Source organism: Gadus macrocephalus, chromosome 15, assembly GCF_031168955.1.
Source record: "Gadus macrocephalus chromosome 15, ASM3116895v1".
Lineage (NCBI taxonomy): Eukaryota > Metazoa > Chordata > Actinopteri > Gadiformes > Gadidae > Gadus > Gadus macrocephalus.
This window is the reverse complement of record NC_082396.1, coordinates 18,669,013-18,683,674: the sequence shown is the minus strand read 5'-3', so window position 1 is coordinate 18,683,674 and position 14,662 is coordinate 18,669,013. Positions and strand designations below refer to the sequence as shown.

The window sequence follows — 14,662 nt, the reverse complement described above, 5'->3', positions numbered from 1 at the left end:
CGGTATTCCTAGCGTAAAAATGAACAATATGGTCAAATACATTAAATATTTCTAATTATATATAAAATAGATTACTATAACTATATACTTGGTTGATCAATTTCAGAAATAGGGCTTTTATTTTGATGGGAGTAGACCATGCTTAGTTTCCGTCTGTGAGGTAAACAGCTTGGCGAGATGCGGGTGCAAAGTTGGACATAAAATATTTATATCAGTCGTTAATCCAGAATGTGACCTACATATCTTCGTGAGGATAAGCAACAGTTTGTGGTTCTCTGCTCATTAGTACGTCATCCTTGTGAAACAGCGTCCATTGTCGCCGTGTGTTGACATGTTAGTTTACATGTTTTCCTCATCAGCTGACGTGCAGCTCTAACCACCATACACCATCTGGGTTTATATCGTTTACCACCCATTTTGTGTTTTATTTAAATCCAGTGCTGCAGAGAAAGCACAAGGGTAAATAGGCATTTTGGTAAATGATAAACACTTACAACCAGCTAACTAACAAGACCACATTCAGGCATGTTAGTCCAGGCAAGTTATTGAGTCAGCCTCAACTGCTGGTGGGGATATTGTCCTAAAATAAGGCTACATCATCTAGATATGGTATGCATGGCTTGGTAAGTTTCTGTGACTGAGCCATGGAGGGGATCCTGTACAAGTGGACAAATTACATGACAGGTAAGTGATCTCCCTTTCTGTTTGACTAATACAGACACTACAGGACTGGGATCTATAGTCCTAGTCCTGTAGTTGTCTGTATGTAAACTGAAACCAACCGACTCAGTGTATAAGGCTTAGTCTAGCTTCTAGACAAAAGCTTATACAGATAGTCGTTTGGTGTCAGTTTAGTGTCATTCAATGGTCATCATGCATGGAAATCAATGTGTATCAATATCAAACATGTGTAAACAAAGCCTGTGTGCTGTGCTCAGGTTGGCAGCCTCGCTGGTTCGTCCTGGAGGACGGGACCATCTCCTACTACGACAGTGAGGATGACGTGGGGAAAGGAAGCAAAGGCTCCATCAAGATGTCCGTCTGTGATATCAAAGGTTAGAGCTACCTCAAATGGGTAGTGCTGACGATCGTTGAAAGGAGAAGGAACGAAGCTGAGATATATATATATATATATATATATATATATATATATATGTGTGTGTGTGTGTGTGTGTGTGATATTTATACTGTTGAATCAGTGTAGCTCTGCGGTTGACAGTAACCAAAATAATGGCATATTATTCCGTTTTGTCTAATTTGTAGCGTAAAACAGGGTGGAAACTGTGACATACATATATTTAGGATTAACTCTGTTTGTGTCGTGTTGCAGTTCATCCTACAGACACAGCACGCCTGGAGCTGATTATCCCAGGAGAACAACATTTTTACGTCCGAGCTGTCAACGCGGCAGAGAGGCAGATGTGGCTGGTTGCGTTGGGGTCATCTAAAGCAGGGACACTAGACAGTCATAAACACAAAGGTAGGCTTTCTGTCCCTCTCTGCCTGTTCCTCATTTATATGTTACTGCACTTTGAACTGTACAATTGAAGAAACTTTTTATATGTGACTCTGCAAGATTTATGACTATTGCCAACATGGTAAGCAAGTGTGTGTGTGTGTGTGTGTGTGTGTGTGTGTGTGTGTGTGTGTGTGTGTGTGTGTGTGTGTGTGTGTGTGTGTGTCTCCAGGGCCTGACTGTATGAAAACAAAGATGTCTGAGCTCCGCCTCTACTGTGACCTACTTGTTAAACAAGTCCAAAGTATTCAATCACAGCAGAACGACAATACAGAGACCACTCCCACATCTGAGGTAAATATCACTTTTTCTGGGACACTAGCACTGTAGCACTAGAAGGTTCTTCAAATAAGCTGAGGTCACACCGAAGAAGTTATTCCTGTCGTCCTAGTCAAACAAAGAGTAGGACATTAGCTCGACAGTATTAGGGGGCGACAGTAGCTCAGGAGGTAGAGTGGGTTGGCTGGTAGAGCGAGTTGGCTGGTAACCGGCGGGTTGGCTGGTAACCGGAAGGTTACCAGCACTCAGATAGGAGGAGCCGATGCCCGGCTCCTCCTATCTGAGTGTCGAGGTGTCCTTGAGCTAGAAAATGCCGCTAACTCCTCCTGATGAGCTTTCGCCCTGTGTGCTTGACTCCGCCATCGGTGTGGGAATGTGTGATTGAATGGTTGTGAGATGCTTGACTAAAAGCGTCAGCAAAATCCCCTAAATGTAAGTGCAACTGACATTGTTGCATTGGTCTCTGACCTAGGAAATTCTATAGAAAATAAATCAAACGGTTGTCTTTGACCGGACGTAACCGCCTATTCTTGCCGTAATAGGAATGCAGCCTGTGTGTGTTTGTTTGCAGGCGTCTTTGCTCAGTGCGACCTGCTCCACCTTCATCAGGACGCTAGAAGAGTGCATGACCCTGGCCAACCACAGTCTGGCACCGGACATCCCCCCCCTGGAGAGGGTGGGTGGGCCTTTCCTTCTCTATACTTCTTCTTCTGTTTGAGTTCTATTGAACATCAATCAAATCTATCTGAGAAATTAGTGACTGAGTTGTATTATTGCACAGTAACAATACCAATATATGTCTGTCTGTCTGCCCAGACGAAGAGGTCCATCAGTCACCCCGGGACATATACTTTTGACAGGTGAGGTTACAGATATGCATAGCTTGATCAAGTCCTGTTTCTGTGTAAAAACTTCATTCAGAAAAACAAGGTTGACTTGGTTGTCATGGTGACACACTTACTTTTCATAAACACGGCTGACTGATATTTGTAGCCACTATTGGCCATGAGGTGGCAGCAGAGTTGCAGGTGAAACGCAAGCCGTCTTCACCTTGTGTTAGTCCCAACACTGTTTACAACATATGCATGCTGGGATACTTGACCAGCAAAAACATGCTCAGTGACCTTACCTAACTTAAATTGAGGTTTATTAAAAATGAATTAATAATCGTTGAACATAGTTTAAATGTGTATGTTTCTGAATAACTTTTTCTTTTTTAATGTTGATATGATTTTAGACCTTGTTAATCTATTAGGTAGTTGGATTGTTAATCGTCTACGATACTTTATTGAAAGATTGAGCATGGTCTTATTTCCATCCATTCCAATTCCTCAATCCTTTCCTTCCGCTTCAGGTCTAATATAAAGGATTCTTACGTGGCTGGAGGGCAAAGGTCAACTCCACACCGAAACCGCACTTGTTCCGACAGCTCCGTCTACGATTCTGAACGTAAGATGTGCATCGCACTGGCTTATATGGATCATATTAAGAATTCAATTACATAAGCCTTTATAAACCCTGCACACGTCATTAAGTCATATGACATTATGCCATTAAGAGTGTGTGTGCTCCAGGTTTCATGCCCGGTCTCAACGGTGACTCATCCTCCATCCCTGAAGAGAGAGTGGGCGGGGCTACTTTGAAGACGACACCCACTGACACAGACACCGACCTGTCGATGTGACGGCCTGGCCGTGCGTTGGCCTCTGATCTTGCCTACCCCCCTCGCCGGGCCTCTGGATGCACAGTAGAACACGTATGAACGTTGAAGAAAGACCAGGACCCAGGGCCACAGAGGGCCCCTAGAGGAGGGCCACGGGGGACTGTTATGACGTGACGGTCCACAACCTTTCTTCCCAAAGCGAGAGAGAGAGAGAGAGAGAGAGAGAGAGAGAGAGAGAGAGAGAGAGAGAGAGAGAGAGAGAGAGAGAGAGAGAGAGAGAGAGAGAGAGAGAGAGAGAGAGAGAGAGAGAGAGAGAGAGAGAGAGAGAGAGAGAGAGAGAGAGAGAGAGAGAGAGAGAGAGAGAGAGAGAGAGAGAGAGAGATCGATCTTTGTGCAGGCTGCTCTCCAGGTACACTCAGATAGGTGCAGAAGATGTGAGAATCTGCTTCTAATGGTTGCCATTACATCATCAAGGCTACATAGTCACACATGGTGTAGACGTGATTGACAGCAACCAGTCAAAACTCAACTGAATTGAAATGTGGTCAACCATGGCACCTAACCAAAAATGAACCCTTACTGTAAGCCTACTCACTTAACCCATAAGGGGGGATGCACGCCGGACATCTCTGCAGACAGCACTGAAGATGTAAAACCATCATGAGCCGAAACACTAACTCCAATACCTAGCCCTGAAGTTAGCCACATGTTGAACCTGTGTACAGGAGGTATTATGCGAATATTGAATGCGAGGTTGGATTGAACAATGGACAAAGGTGTTGGTCAATTCCTCTTGAGTCAGGTGTTGTAGTCGTTTGTTGTGTGAGGTCAGTATAGATTAATGGCAACAGGGGAACTTGTTACTCTGGGTGTCATTTCTCCTTCGTTTAGTGGAGTTCAATTGAGTGCTACATATTTTCCTTGGCACACATTCAGCAATTAGGAACCCCCTTTTCTGCCTGTAAGAGACTATATCTATATTTGTTGTGTGGATGGTTGCCTCAGAAGAAATGACTTTCCCTGTATCAACACTATCTTCATTGCCTTTGTCTTCAGCCAATTAGGTTATGACACACGATACTGAACCCCAGGGGGCGAACACTGAGAACATCTTAAAGTTGAGAGCTAATCGTATTCTCCCCAATAACCTAATTCTGCTGGTTTTGCACTTTAGAATAACAGATAAATTACAAGAAATGGATGGTCTGTACATTTTGATGGCAGTATTGGCTGAGATGATGATGGAAGATGACACGAGGGATAGAAGATGTTTTCCCTAGCCATGGTGTTAAAAGTGAAGTATTACGCTTTCTGTTTGTCAAGTTTGCTGCAACAAACTGTAGCCGGGAGGCAGCAGCTGTGCTTGTGTATAGCTTGAATGGAATTCACCTTTTGCTTTTTACAATAATGGCCTCAAAAACACACATGTTGATTTACTCTACCAGAGAGAGCTTCTGGTCACAAGAGACCTTTGAGTGTTGAATGTAACCACGTGCATATGGTTTGTCAGAATCGTAGGTCGAACCTCTTTCAAAAATTCACATGTTTCAGTAATTAACACAGACATTTGCCAAATAAAGATCTCATTCAAAATAAGGACGTTCAAATGTATAGTAGATGGTGTGTTAATGGGGGTTAGGAGCTGGGAACTTTGATCCAGCAAGGACTGCAGAGCAAGGAGTTCTTCCTTTCAATGTCTTCTATCTTCGTCTATTTTCTTTGTGTGCATCTTTAAACTGTCCTTTCTACTCCGAGAGGGAGGAGTAAGAAAAAATCTTAAAATATTTAATACAACTAAATATTACATTAAATTTACTTTATAGTGCTGTTGCTGTGTGGCTGAAGTTGCATTGAGGGTGCCCTAGCTTCTCATGTTGGTCTTTGTCACCTGAACGGCCTGTGATTCCATTCCTTTAAAGATGTTGTTTGTGATGCTCCGGGGGTGGACCATACTGGGGAGGATGTAGGCTTGGAAGGCTGAGTGAAAAGACACAGTATTTCACCCTCACTCAGTCACTGTATGTTGCTGCGGATAAAAGAGTTAGGTAAATGACTTAATAGCACATAGTAGAGGTGGTCTTGTTTACTGACACAAGGTCATGACCTTGTGTACTGTACCAGCCAAGGTCACAAGGTCATGAACAGACATGCAAGTGAGTGAGTGATTGTTGCTCCACTGTTAGTAACTTATTTTTCAACTGTATTATCTTATTTACAACCCTATTGTGTGTGTTGGGGTACTCCATGTTGTTCCGTTCGGCCAAACCAGAGGAGAGTGTTCTCATGCCTTATTAACTGTCCCCCAACGGCCCCTGGTCTAGATTAAACCTTCAGGAGTTGGACTCTTCTTGTCTCTGTCAGATGTGTGTGTCTGTGTGTGCATGGCCTGCACACCTAAACCTACATGCTAGTAACTCCCTACCCAAACACTCATTATTATGGCCTTGAGATAAGCCTTTGTTGAAAGTTTAACTGTAGGCCTTCTAACCCAAAAAAAAAGGCTTTCTTTTTACCTCTGTTTGAAATGTCTCTGGTTTCTCAACATTGATTTACCCCGGCAGTGAGGGAGTCTCACGCGAGTGATCACCAAACACACCTCATCATTCCCTTATCTCACTCCTCTCCCCTACCCTCTTTCCCGTGACAAAATCCAATAATAATACACGAGCAATGTAGTGAGACGCTTGGGAACAAGCATGCAGGTACCAGGAATGGGGAGGAGAGGCCCTTGGTAAACAGAGCTCTCTGATGCGTGGCTGTGCCTGTGTGTACAAAGGGTGTGGGTATGCACTGCCCAATGTCTTGTGGCCGCACTACACTAACTGATGGGAGACGTAAAATCGTGACCGCTTTGCACCTGTCTCAAGGAGCTGACTCACCGAGACGTCAGCTGTGTGCCGGTAGAGGGAAGGAAAGGGGAAGGATTAAGATTGTTTTGTTCTCTCGTGTGTTCTCTATCTTGGTAAATAGACATAAAGGCATTACTGGTATATCTAACGTGCTACGTCACTGGATACATAGGGAGCCTTCTGTTTGTTGATTGTATTGATGCACACACTTGTTATCATGCAGTCGGCGGGGGTGTCAATCAAGCCAAAGGAACAGGTAACCGGCTGGGAGTAGTTAGGAGGATATTGGGTTCCGGCTCTGAGACACCTTGGAGGGTTGTCACAGGAACAAGGATCGGACCAGACACCAATCAGTGGCTGTCCGCTTTTCTTCTTTGCTTCATTACAGAGGTTCTACCTCGGAGACCTTCGCTGTCTCGGTAGGTGCCCTTTTATAATCTTTATACATATACATATGGTTCAGCCTCAAGTATGTGTGTGGAGGTATTGTTGCTATTGAGATTGGTGCTTCAATTAGAGATTGAGGACTCATACACACAAGCTTATACTGACAAACTTAAACAGTGAGTATTACTTAATGATTATTTATGTATAACAGTATCTATAGAATATGTGCGAACATATTTTCCTTGTATGCTTTATTTTGTGGTTACATGTTTGTGCTATTTATCATTTATTCCCACACCCATTTGTGTGTTCTCTAGACATGTCAATAGAAGAGGACCAAAATTGTGGATCTGGTCTTACAGACGATACTAATGACGGACCCAAGGCCAAGGTAAATTACTTACATTATTAGCCCGCATCTCATACGACATGACTGACAAGATGTACATCAGTTGGCACACCCCCATCAGATAAAGTAAATCCTGAATGATAACTGAACTAAACTTGAATTAAATGTGTTGCTTCTAAATGCACAAAACAATTTGTACTTGTTACGACTTGTCTGTTAATAGGCCATTTTCCCAGAGGTCTCATTGTAGGACGTATCAGCAGTAGTTTATTCTATGCCCTGGTACATACAAGTAGCAGAACCATAATTAGTATTAGTTACACCAGTGTCTTGACACCACCTCTGTGGACGGGTGCCTTTGCTCTTTCTGATTGGGAGAAATGATGCGGGTGACGATGGGACACAGCCTGTGTTTAGTCGTTGTCGCATCCCTCCTACTGCTCCCCTCCTATACCCCGGCCATGTTATGACTTCTCCTACGGCGCTACTTTGCGTCAAGGTACAAAATCCGGGCTGGGTCCAATACATCAACGCTGTGTCAGAGGTTGTGAGTGCCTGGTAACTCATTCAATTACTGACTCATCACACTGTCAACACACCACATTATGTCGTGTATTTGACCAAGCTCACGGGAAAAAGGTTTGCCAAATGTATCAACGTTAAACTACCGGCCTCGTTCCAGCCGGGACCCGCCCCGGAGGTGCTGGACCTGACCCGCTGCGCCGCCTGCTATGACCAGAAGAAGCGCTCCATGCCTCGTCACCATGGCGACAGCGAGTCCAGCTCGGAGGCCTCGGATCATGAAGAAGACTGGGACTCGGAGTCCAGCTCCAGTAGCAGCTCTGAGGCCGCCTCACGCCCCGGGGCGGATCAGGAGGACGCGCCTGGGTCCCCTGGGTCCGGACCAGGAGCTCCAGAGGCTCTGGAGGTGCAGAACAGAGATGTCGAGGACATGAGGACCGTGCTGCTCTCTGCCCCGTCCCGCAGTCGCTTTCGTCGGCCTCTTTCGGTGGTTTCCACCCTTCAGCTGCAGGTGTTGCCCAGCAACCAGGGTGACGTCACAGTCTACACCCAGGCCGGGTACAGTGGCCCTGAATAGGTAGACTTTAGTTTTAATAGTTATTGTTTTTTAGTTTTGGAAAAGTTAGGTTTTTAAGTTGTTTGATGGAACCAATTACAGGGAGATCACTGGCTAAATAGCTATGCAAGTGTTATGTTCATAGCTATGCGATAATATGTTTAATACAAAGCTGTGCATACAATTGAATCACTAACTTTAGGGTGTGTGTGTGTGTGTGTGTGTGTGTGTGTGTGTGTGTGTGTGTGTGTGTGTGTGTGTGTGTGTTAGTGATCAACCGATATTATTATTATTTTATTTAATTTTTTTAATATATTTTCCCGGCATGATTTACAGACAGTTCAATAGATGTTCCTTTTGAAAATTGAGCCTTGTAAAATTTGTTATCATCATGTGTAATTCTTATGATGTAAATTGAGGGAGCAAAAGCAGTATCGGCTCCAAATATCAGCTCAAGAAAATCTGTATTGGTATCGGCCCTACAAATCCATATCGGTCGATCCCTAGTGTGTGTGTGTGTGTGTGTGTGTGTGTGTGTGTGTGTGTGTGTGTGTGTGTGTGTGTGAGAGTTTGTATACATTAATTGCGATGGTTTTAATGCTTCTGAAATGATCTAAAGTATGTGTACTATACTGTGTGGAATTTTATTTTATATTGAATTATCAATGTCCCAACACAATCCATACCAATCAAATATAACTAACATATTAAAAAGTAAATATTATAATTACTACCAAATCATAATTTGAGCAAAGACTATGGTCCCTGACGACCTCCGGAGAATGCCTGGGTCAATCTTTAACAATATATTTTTTAAAGTAGTACTTAAAGATCCTATGGCATGAAAATTTCACTTTATGAGGTTTTCTAACATTAATATGAGTCCCCCTAGCATGACTACGGTCCCCCAGTAGCTAGAAATGGCATTAGGTGTAAAACTAGCACTAGGTATTCTGCTCTGTCTTTGAAAAAAACAAAGCTCAGACGCGCCGATTTGGAATTTTTCCCTGTATGTCTTCATACGGGAAAATGTTACCTCTCCTCTCTGCTTTGCCCGCCCCGAAAATTGGGCCCGCTAATGAGACAATGAGCTACGACTGTTGTACACTTCTTTGTTATTTGGATAACCGTTCTGCTGTTGGTGTTATAACGCATAACACGTCGGGTTCACTGACGTCTCTGGCATTTCCACAACGAGACTCGTGGGGATCGCGGGCAACAAGGGATTGTTGCCCGCGATTGTCTACCGCAGGAACCCCGCTGCCCATGGCAGCGGGGCTCCGGCGGGAGTCAATTGATGTGGAAGATTGATGTGGAAGTGTAAGTGGAAGAACCAGAGACGTCGGAGAACCCGACACATTCGTTTGAGATTCATAATATCGTCTGGAGGCGCAGACAGCTTTTGGCCGTGATAATATATATTATATGATATAGATATCTATGTACAATATGATATTATTCAGATAATTTATGAGCTCCAGGACTCCTGCCAGAGTACCCGGAGTGTTCTAGAATATTTACAGAACACGGCTAAAGGCTGTGTGCGCCTCGCCATTGCGATGCATCCACTGTAAACAGAGCGCATGGTACCGTGGCCGCGAGCTGCTCAGGGCCCCACCCCCACCCTCCTCCTTGACCCGCCTCTCTCCTCCTCATTTGCATTAAAGCTACAGACACCGAAATGGCGTGTTTGGGGAAAGCTCAATGTGCGACTGGCTCGTAGTGGCTGTAATTCTGCACCATGGCTGAATTTCGGGAACGTCTTCAAATACTGTGTTATGGGCCCACTAATACCTATATTAAAGCATCCATAAAGTAGCATGCCATGGGACCTTTAAGCGCTCACTTTCTTTAATATTCATAACACATCCTCTTCTGGAATCAAAATCCGGGATATGTCATTCCTGGGACCCATCTTGAAAGGCGACTCTGGTGTGATGAAGATAAAAACGTGTGCCTTAAGGCGTGTGAACACAACTGGCCTGTGTTTACCCTAACCCTAGGTTTTTCATCACCTTACGAGATAAAAAAAAAGAAACGTTTTTTAATGATTTAGAGCTGTGATTCTCAGATATGTGTGTTGGATGTTGGGTTATTGGTCTGGGAAGAAGTGGGCCGTGGTATGCAACGTCACAAGATGGAGAAGTTGCTGAGGCTTTAGGAGTCACTTACTGTAGGGCTAGAGCCCTCAAATAGATTCTCTCTCTCTTTTCTGCCCTGATTCATATAAAAAAATGCAACGTGCATCTCAAACATACTCTCTAGTCATTCTGTGGCCCAAATATTGTGTGTTTGTAGCACTTCCTGTAGGTCTACGACCCTTTTACCATTTTACTTTATTGATGCACTAATCCTTCATAAAACCTTGAAGTGGTATTAATGTCATGATTATCTGATTAAACAAAATATATTTATTAAATTATACCTTTGGAATGGATTTGTCGGGCTACTCCGATTAATCAGAAGAAGAAATGTCATCCTCGGATCAATCTAATTCTACGTTTTTTTTTATTGAAAGAGCATCATCAGTAACATAATATAACACTACACATAATCGCTCAGATGACTACAGATGCAAAGACTTTGATTCAAACCACATGCAAACTGCATGGTTTCAGGGGCAGCAGCGTCCATATGAACCACCATGTGAAACCGCTACATTAACTAACTAGAATTAACTAAACCACTGAAAGACGATTATGAATATAAATGCAAATTTCTTGCTAAATTTCTTTCTGCATCCTCTATTTTGTTTTGGAGGACAGAAACTTCCCATGCCTGTGTGTTCTGTCAACCAGTCGTTTAGGCTGGAGATGTTGAACCTTTTCTGGCCTTTAGGTTGGAGAACACGTTGGTGGATCCTCAGACTCACACACGGACATCTGCTGCTTTAGTGCTATTGGCTCATTACAATTACAACTATTAATTTTTCCATATTCCTGCTCGTACGCAACATGTATTGAATAATCATACAGTAAGTGATTTGGCATTTCTCTTCAAAAAAGAAACAAATTAATCTGCACGGTACAAATGCAATTTGGGTTTTGGGTTTCATGTTGTTAGTTCAAAAGTTTCCCCCAAAAATAAGGAATCAGACTGCGTAACATTTTCAATGCTCCATTGATGTGTGACGCATGCAATAAGAAATATAGAGGCAGAAACTTTTCTCCCTGCTCTGGTCTAAACGTCAGATCTGCTGCTGTTTCCACTTACCACCCAACAGGAGGCTCTTTGTACAGTGTGTGTGTGGATATATACAGTTCCTTCCAGCAATGTGAGCTACTAAATGTCTCTAGATTTCGGACACTAAGCATTTTGTGAAGTACTGGCAACAAACAGTTATTCAAGCGTGCTTTTGCATGTGCACACACACACACACACACACACATACGCACACACACGCATCATACACACACACGCTCACACACACAAACACACGCACTCATACGCACATGCACACTCAAGACGTCACCAGTGGTTGAAGGTCGCTCTGAGTGGGAGTTGGAAACAGAGAGAAAACAGTTGCATTAAATTCCTGTGTGCTCTCTCTCTCTCTCTCTCTCTCTCTCTCTCTCTCTCTCTCTCTCTCTCTCTCTCTCTCTCTCTCTCTCTCATATTCCTTTGCACTATGATTCAGATTCACTTTAAGGATCCTCTGCTCAGGCAAGTAGCCAATCATTTCTGGGCTCCAGACAGACAGCAGTATGAGGCGCAATGATGTATTAAAAAGAAAATAAACCATTACCAGGTGTACAGTGACAAGACTTAACGGCTGTAATGTTCGACTGAAATCTTTCAGTAAGCTTAATTTGAAGTGGTTCTAAAGCCCATGGCAACACAAGCGGTTGCTAAGATGCTTTTGTGTTTACTTTTTGGGATTATTGTTGGCAGTTGCATCAATTTGAACGGCTGTAGCTTACAAAGCATTCTGTGAACCGTTTTTTTCTCTCTCTCTCTCTCTCTCTCTCTCTAAGTATTGTCAATTAGTGATAATGGAGCATCCAAGCTGAGAAGAGCCACACCCCCTCTCTCCTCCCTTCTTCCTGTCTCCTCCCCCTCACTCTCTCTCTTGGTTCTCTCTCTCTCTCTTGGTTCTCTCTCTCCTCCCTCTCTCCCCTTGTCTCTCTCTCCCTCTGTCTCTCTCTCTCTGTCCCTTAGTCAGTAATAATGGAGCCCAGCAGTCCTAAGAAGCTACAGTTCGATGTCCCCCCGCTCCAGGGCCAACTAGACCCCCAGGCCGCCGAACACGTGAGTCTGTGTGTGTGTGTGTGTGTGTGTGTGTGTGTGTGTGTGTGTGTGTGTGTGTTTGCGTGTGTGACGTTGTGTGTGTTTTTTCTCTCTGTGATATATGCGCAACAGTGCAAACATGTGTGTTCACCTAAATGTCCATAGGCTACTGGGTATGTGATGCGGTTATAGCACTGGGTTCAACCCCTTAAACCAGCATAGCTATATCATCATGGCTCTGTTCTGTTTCTGACGAGGTAGACTTTATTTAAATTTAAACTTATTAAATGTGTATTTCTATGTGTTGGGAACAGAGTTGGGGCAGCAAGCGGCGATCAATTTGACTGATAGTTTTACTGCTGTTGTTTACCTCTCTAGAGGGGTGAAGCCTGGTAGAGGATTAAACCACTGAGACTAAGGATTAAGGCTGCGATAACTGGCTAGTCAGGGTCCTACGACAGATTTAATGTTAATGTGTAGAATATGAAAGTCGTTGTATTGAGGATACAGAGATCATGTCGAATTGTTCAAACCACATTTGACAACATTTTGTATAGCAGATGGTGATTTCAGGAAATGTAATACAGTGGAACATGAATGTCCGAGGATTATTTCAGCTGCTTTTTTAATTGAAAGCAATTCTAATGCACGAGATATTTGTCTTTCAAGCAAATGTCACATGCACACTACATGTCTGTGTGTGTGTGTGTGTGTGTGTGTGTGTGTGTGTGTGTGTGTGTGTGTGTGTGTGTGTGTGTGTGTGTGTGTGTGTGTGTGTGTGTGTGTGTGTGTGTGTGTGTGTGTACATGTGTGTGTGTGTCTCTTCCCAGATCCGTCGCAGAAGACCAACTCCGGCCACTCTGCAGATATACAGACTGCCCATTGGAACAGGTAGAGAGAGAGAGAGAGAGAGAGAGAGAGAGAGAGAGAGAGAGAGAGAGAGAGAGAGAGAGAGACAATAGTGCTGATGTATAGAGACCAGGGTTGAGAGAGCTCTGTGGGGGGGGGTTGTAATGGAATCTTTATTAAATTATTGTTGCAGTGGATGATAAGTGTTCTTTGTTCTGACTGGAAAGATGGAGATAAGTGTTTGTGTGTGTGTGTGTGTGGGGGGGGGGGGGGGGGGAGAAAAAAGAAAGAATGAGAGGGAGAAGGAGCTCCACATGAAAGGAGAGAGGGAGAGAGAGAGCGAGAGGAGCTGGAGAGGAAGAGAGGAGCAGAAAAAAGGGAGAGGAGGAGGAGAGACAGAGAGTAGCAGGAGAGACAGAGAGTAGCAGGAGAGACAGAGAGGAGCAGGAGAGAGAGAGATGAGCAGGAGAGAGAGAGAGGAGCAGGAGAGAGAGAGAGGAGCAGGAGAGAGAGAGAGAGGAGCAGGAGAGACAGAGAGGAGCAGGAGAGACAGAGAGGAGCAGGCTTGTGCGCTCCACACGTGTTTGTGTCTGAGAGGGTCGGCCAGATAGAGAGGGAGGAAGCAGGGAGGAGTGAGGAGGGAGGTAAAGTGAGAATGGGTGAGAGAGAGAACCTCATTACAAATCCTTCTCAAGGAACTGCTTAATTGTAGAAATGAGGTCAGCCTCTGTGTACCTGGGGCCAGCTGGTGAACGTGAGCCCCGCTTGAGGGGCCTAAAAGACTCAATCCGGCTCCGAGGCCGCGACGCTGCTCATAAATAAACACTGAGACTCTTTGAATACTTTGTCAAACAACGTGTGCAGTGGAATGTGGGCCTGCTAACACGTCATCATTTTGTAACAGGTGCAGAGATATTAGAATAAAAGAACGATGCAAAACATTTTGAGTTGTTTGTTTGAAGACCCCTGTGGCTGTTACATTAGTGGGTGTGAGACTTTGGTCCTTTGGTCCAATGACAGATTGAGGTTGTTTTTAAGAATGAAACCAGTTACCAACTCTCACCAAGTGTATCTCTCTCTCTCTCTCTCTCTCTCTCTCTCTCTCTCTCTCTCTCTCTCTCTCTCTCTCTCTCTCTCTCTCTCTCTCTCTCTCTCTGCAGATGCGGGAGGACACACTGCAAGTGGAGAGACGCAGGTTTGTATATTACATCACACACACACACACACGCACGCACACACACACACACAGTTCTTCTAAAACAGACCAAGATTATGTTTTGTTATCTTTTTGTTATTGTTATCTGGTTATTTATTTATTCTTTGTTTGAAAGCGCATTTTAATAGCCTTACCTTAACGACAGACCGTTTCCTAACTGCACATTAGTCTGATACCTCTCAGTTAATTTATGACTTCCAAGGATCGTTATCAGCGGCACCGACCAAAACGCCTCTGGACGCCATCGGA

The 14,662-nt window shown here is 44.1% G+C and overlaps 1 protein-coding gene across 3 annotated transcripts in view; it reads left to right on the top strand.

The window, feature by feature from the left end:
• The first annotated feature begins 130 nt into the window (after nt 1-130).
• The window catches only part of plekha3 (pleckstrin homology domain containing, family A (phosphoinositide binding specific) member 3), a 25,929-nt gene continuing 11,397 nt past the window's right edge, over nt 131-14,662 (top strand). For all 3 annotated transcript variants that reach the window (XM_060072738.1, XM_060072740.1, XM_060072739.1), the window contains exons 1-13: nt 131-684; nt 939-1,055; nt 1,331-1,480; nt 1,689-1,810; nt 2,367-2,471; nt 2,612-2,655; nt 3,150-3,244; nt 3,370-6,726; nt 7,012-7,085; nt 7,726-8,142; nt 12,096-12,369; nt 13,179-13,239; nt 14,358-14,392. In XM_060072738.1, the coding sequence (XP_059928721.1) occupies nt 645-684; nt 939-1,055; nt 1,331-1,480; nt 1,689-1,810; nt 2,367-2,471; nt 2,612-2,655; nt 3,150-3,244; nt 3,370-3,479 (783 nt within the window). In that variant the 5' untranslated portion in view covers nt 131-644 and the 3' untranslated portion in view covers nt 3,480-6,726; nt 7,012-7,085; nt 7,726-8,142; ... (1 more) ...; nt 13,179-13,239; nt 14,358-14,392. The remainder of the gene's footprint in view (nt 685-938; nt 1,056-1,330; nt 1,481-1,688; nt 1,811-2,366; nt 2,472-2,611; nt 2,656-3,149; nt 3,245-3,369; nt 6,727-7,011; nt 7,086-7,725; nt 8,143-12,095; nt 12,370-13,178; nt 13,240-14,357; nt 14,393-14,662) is intronic.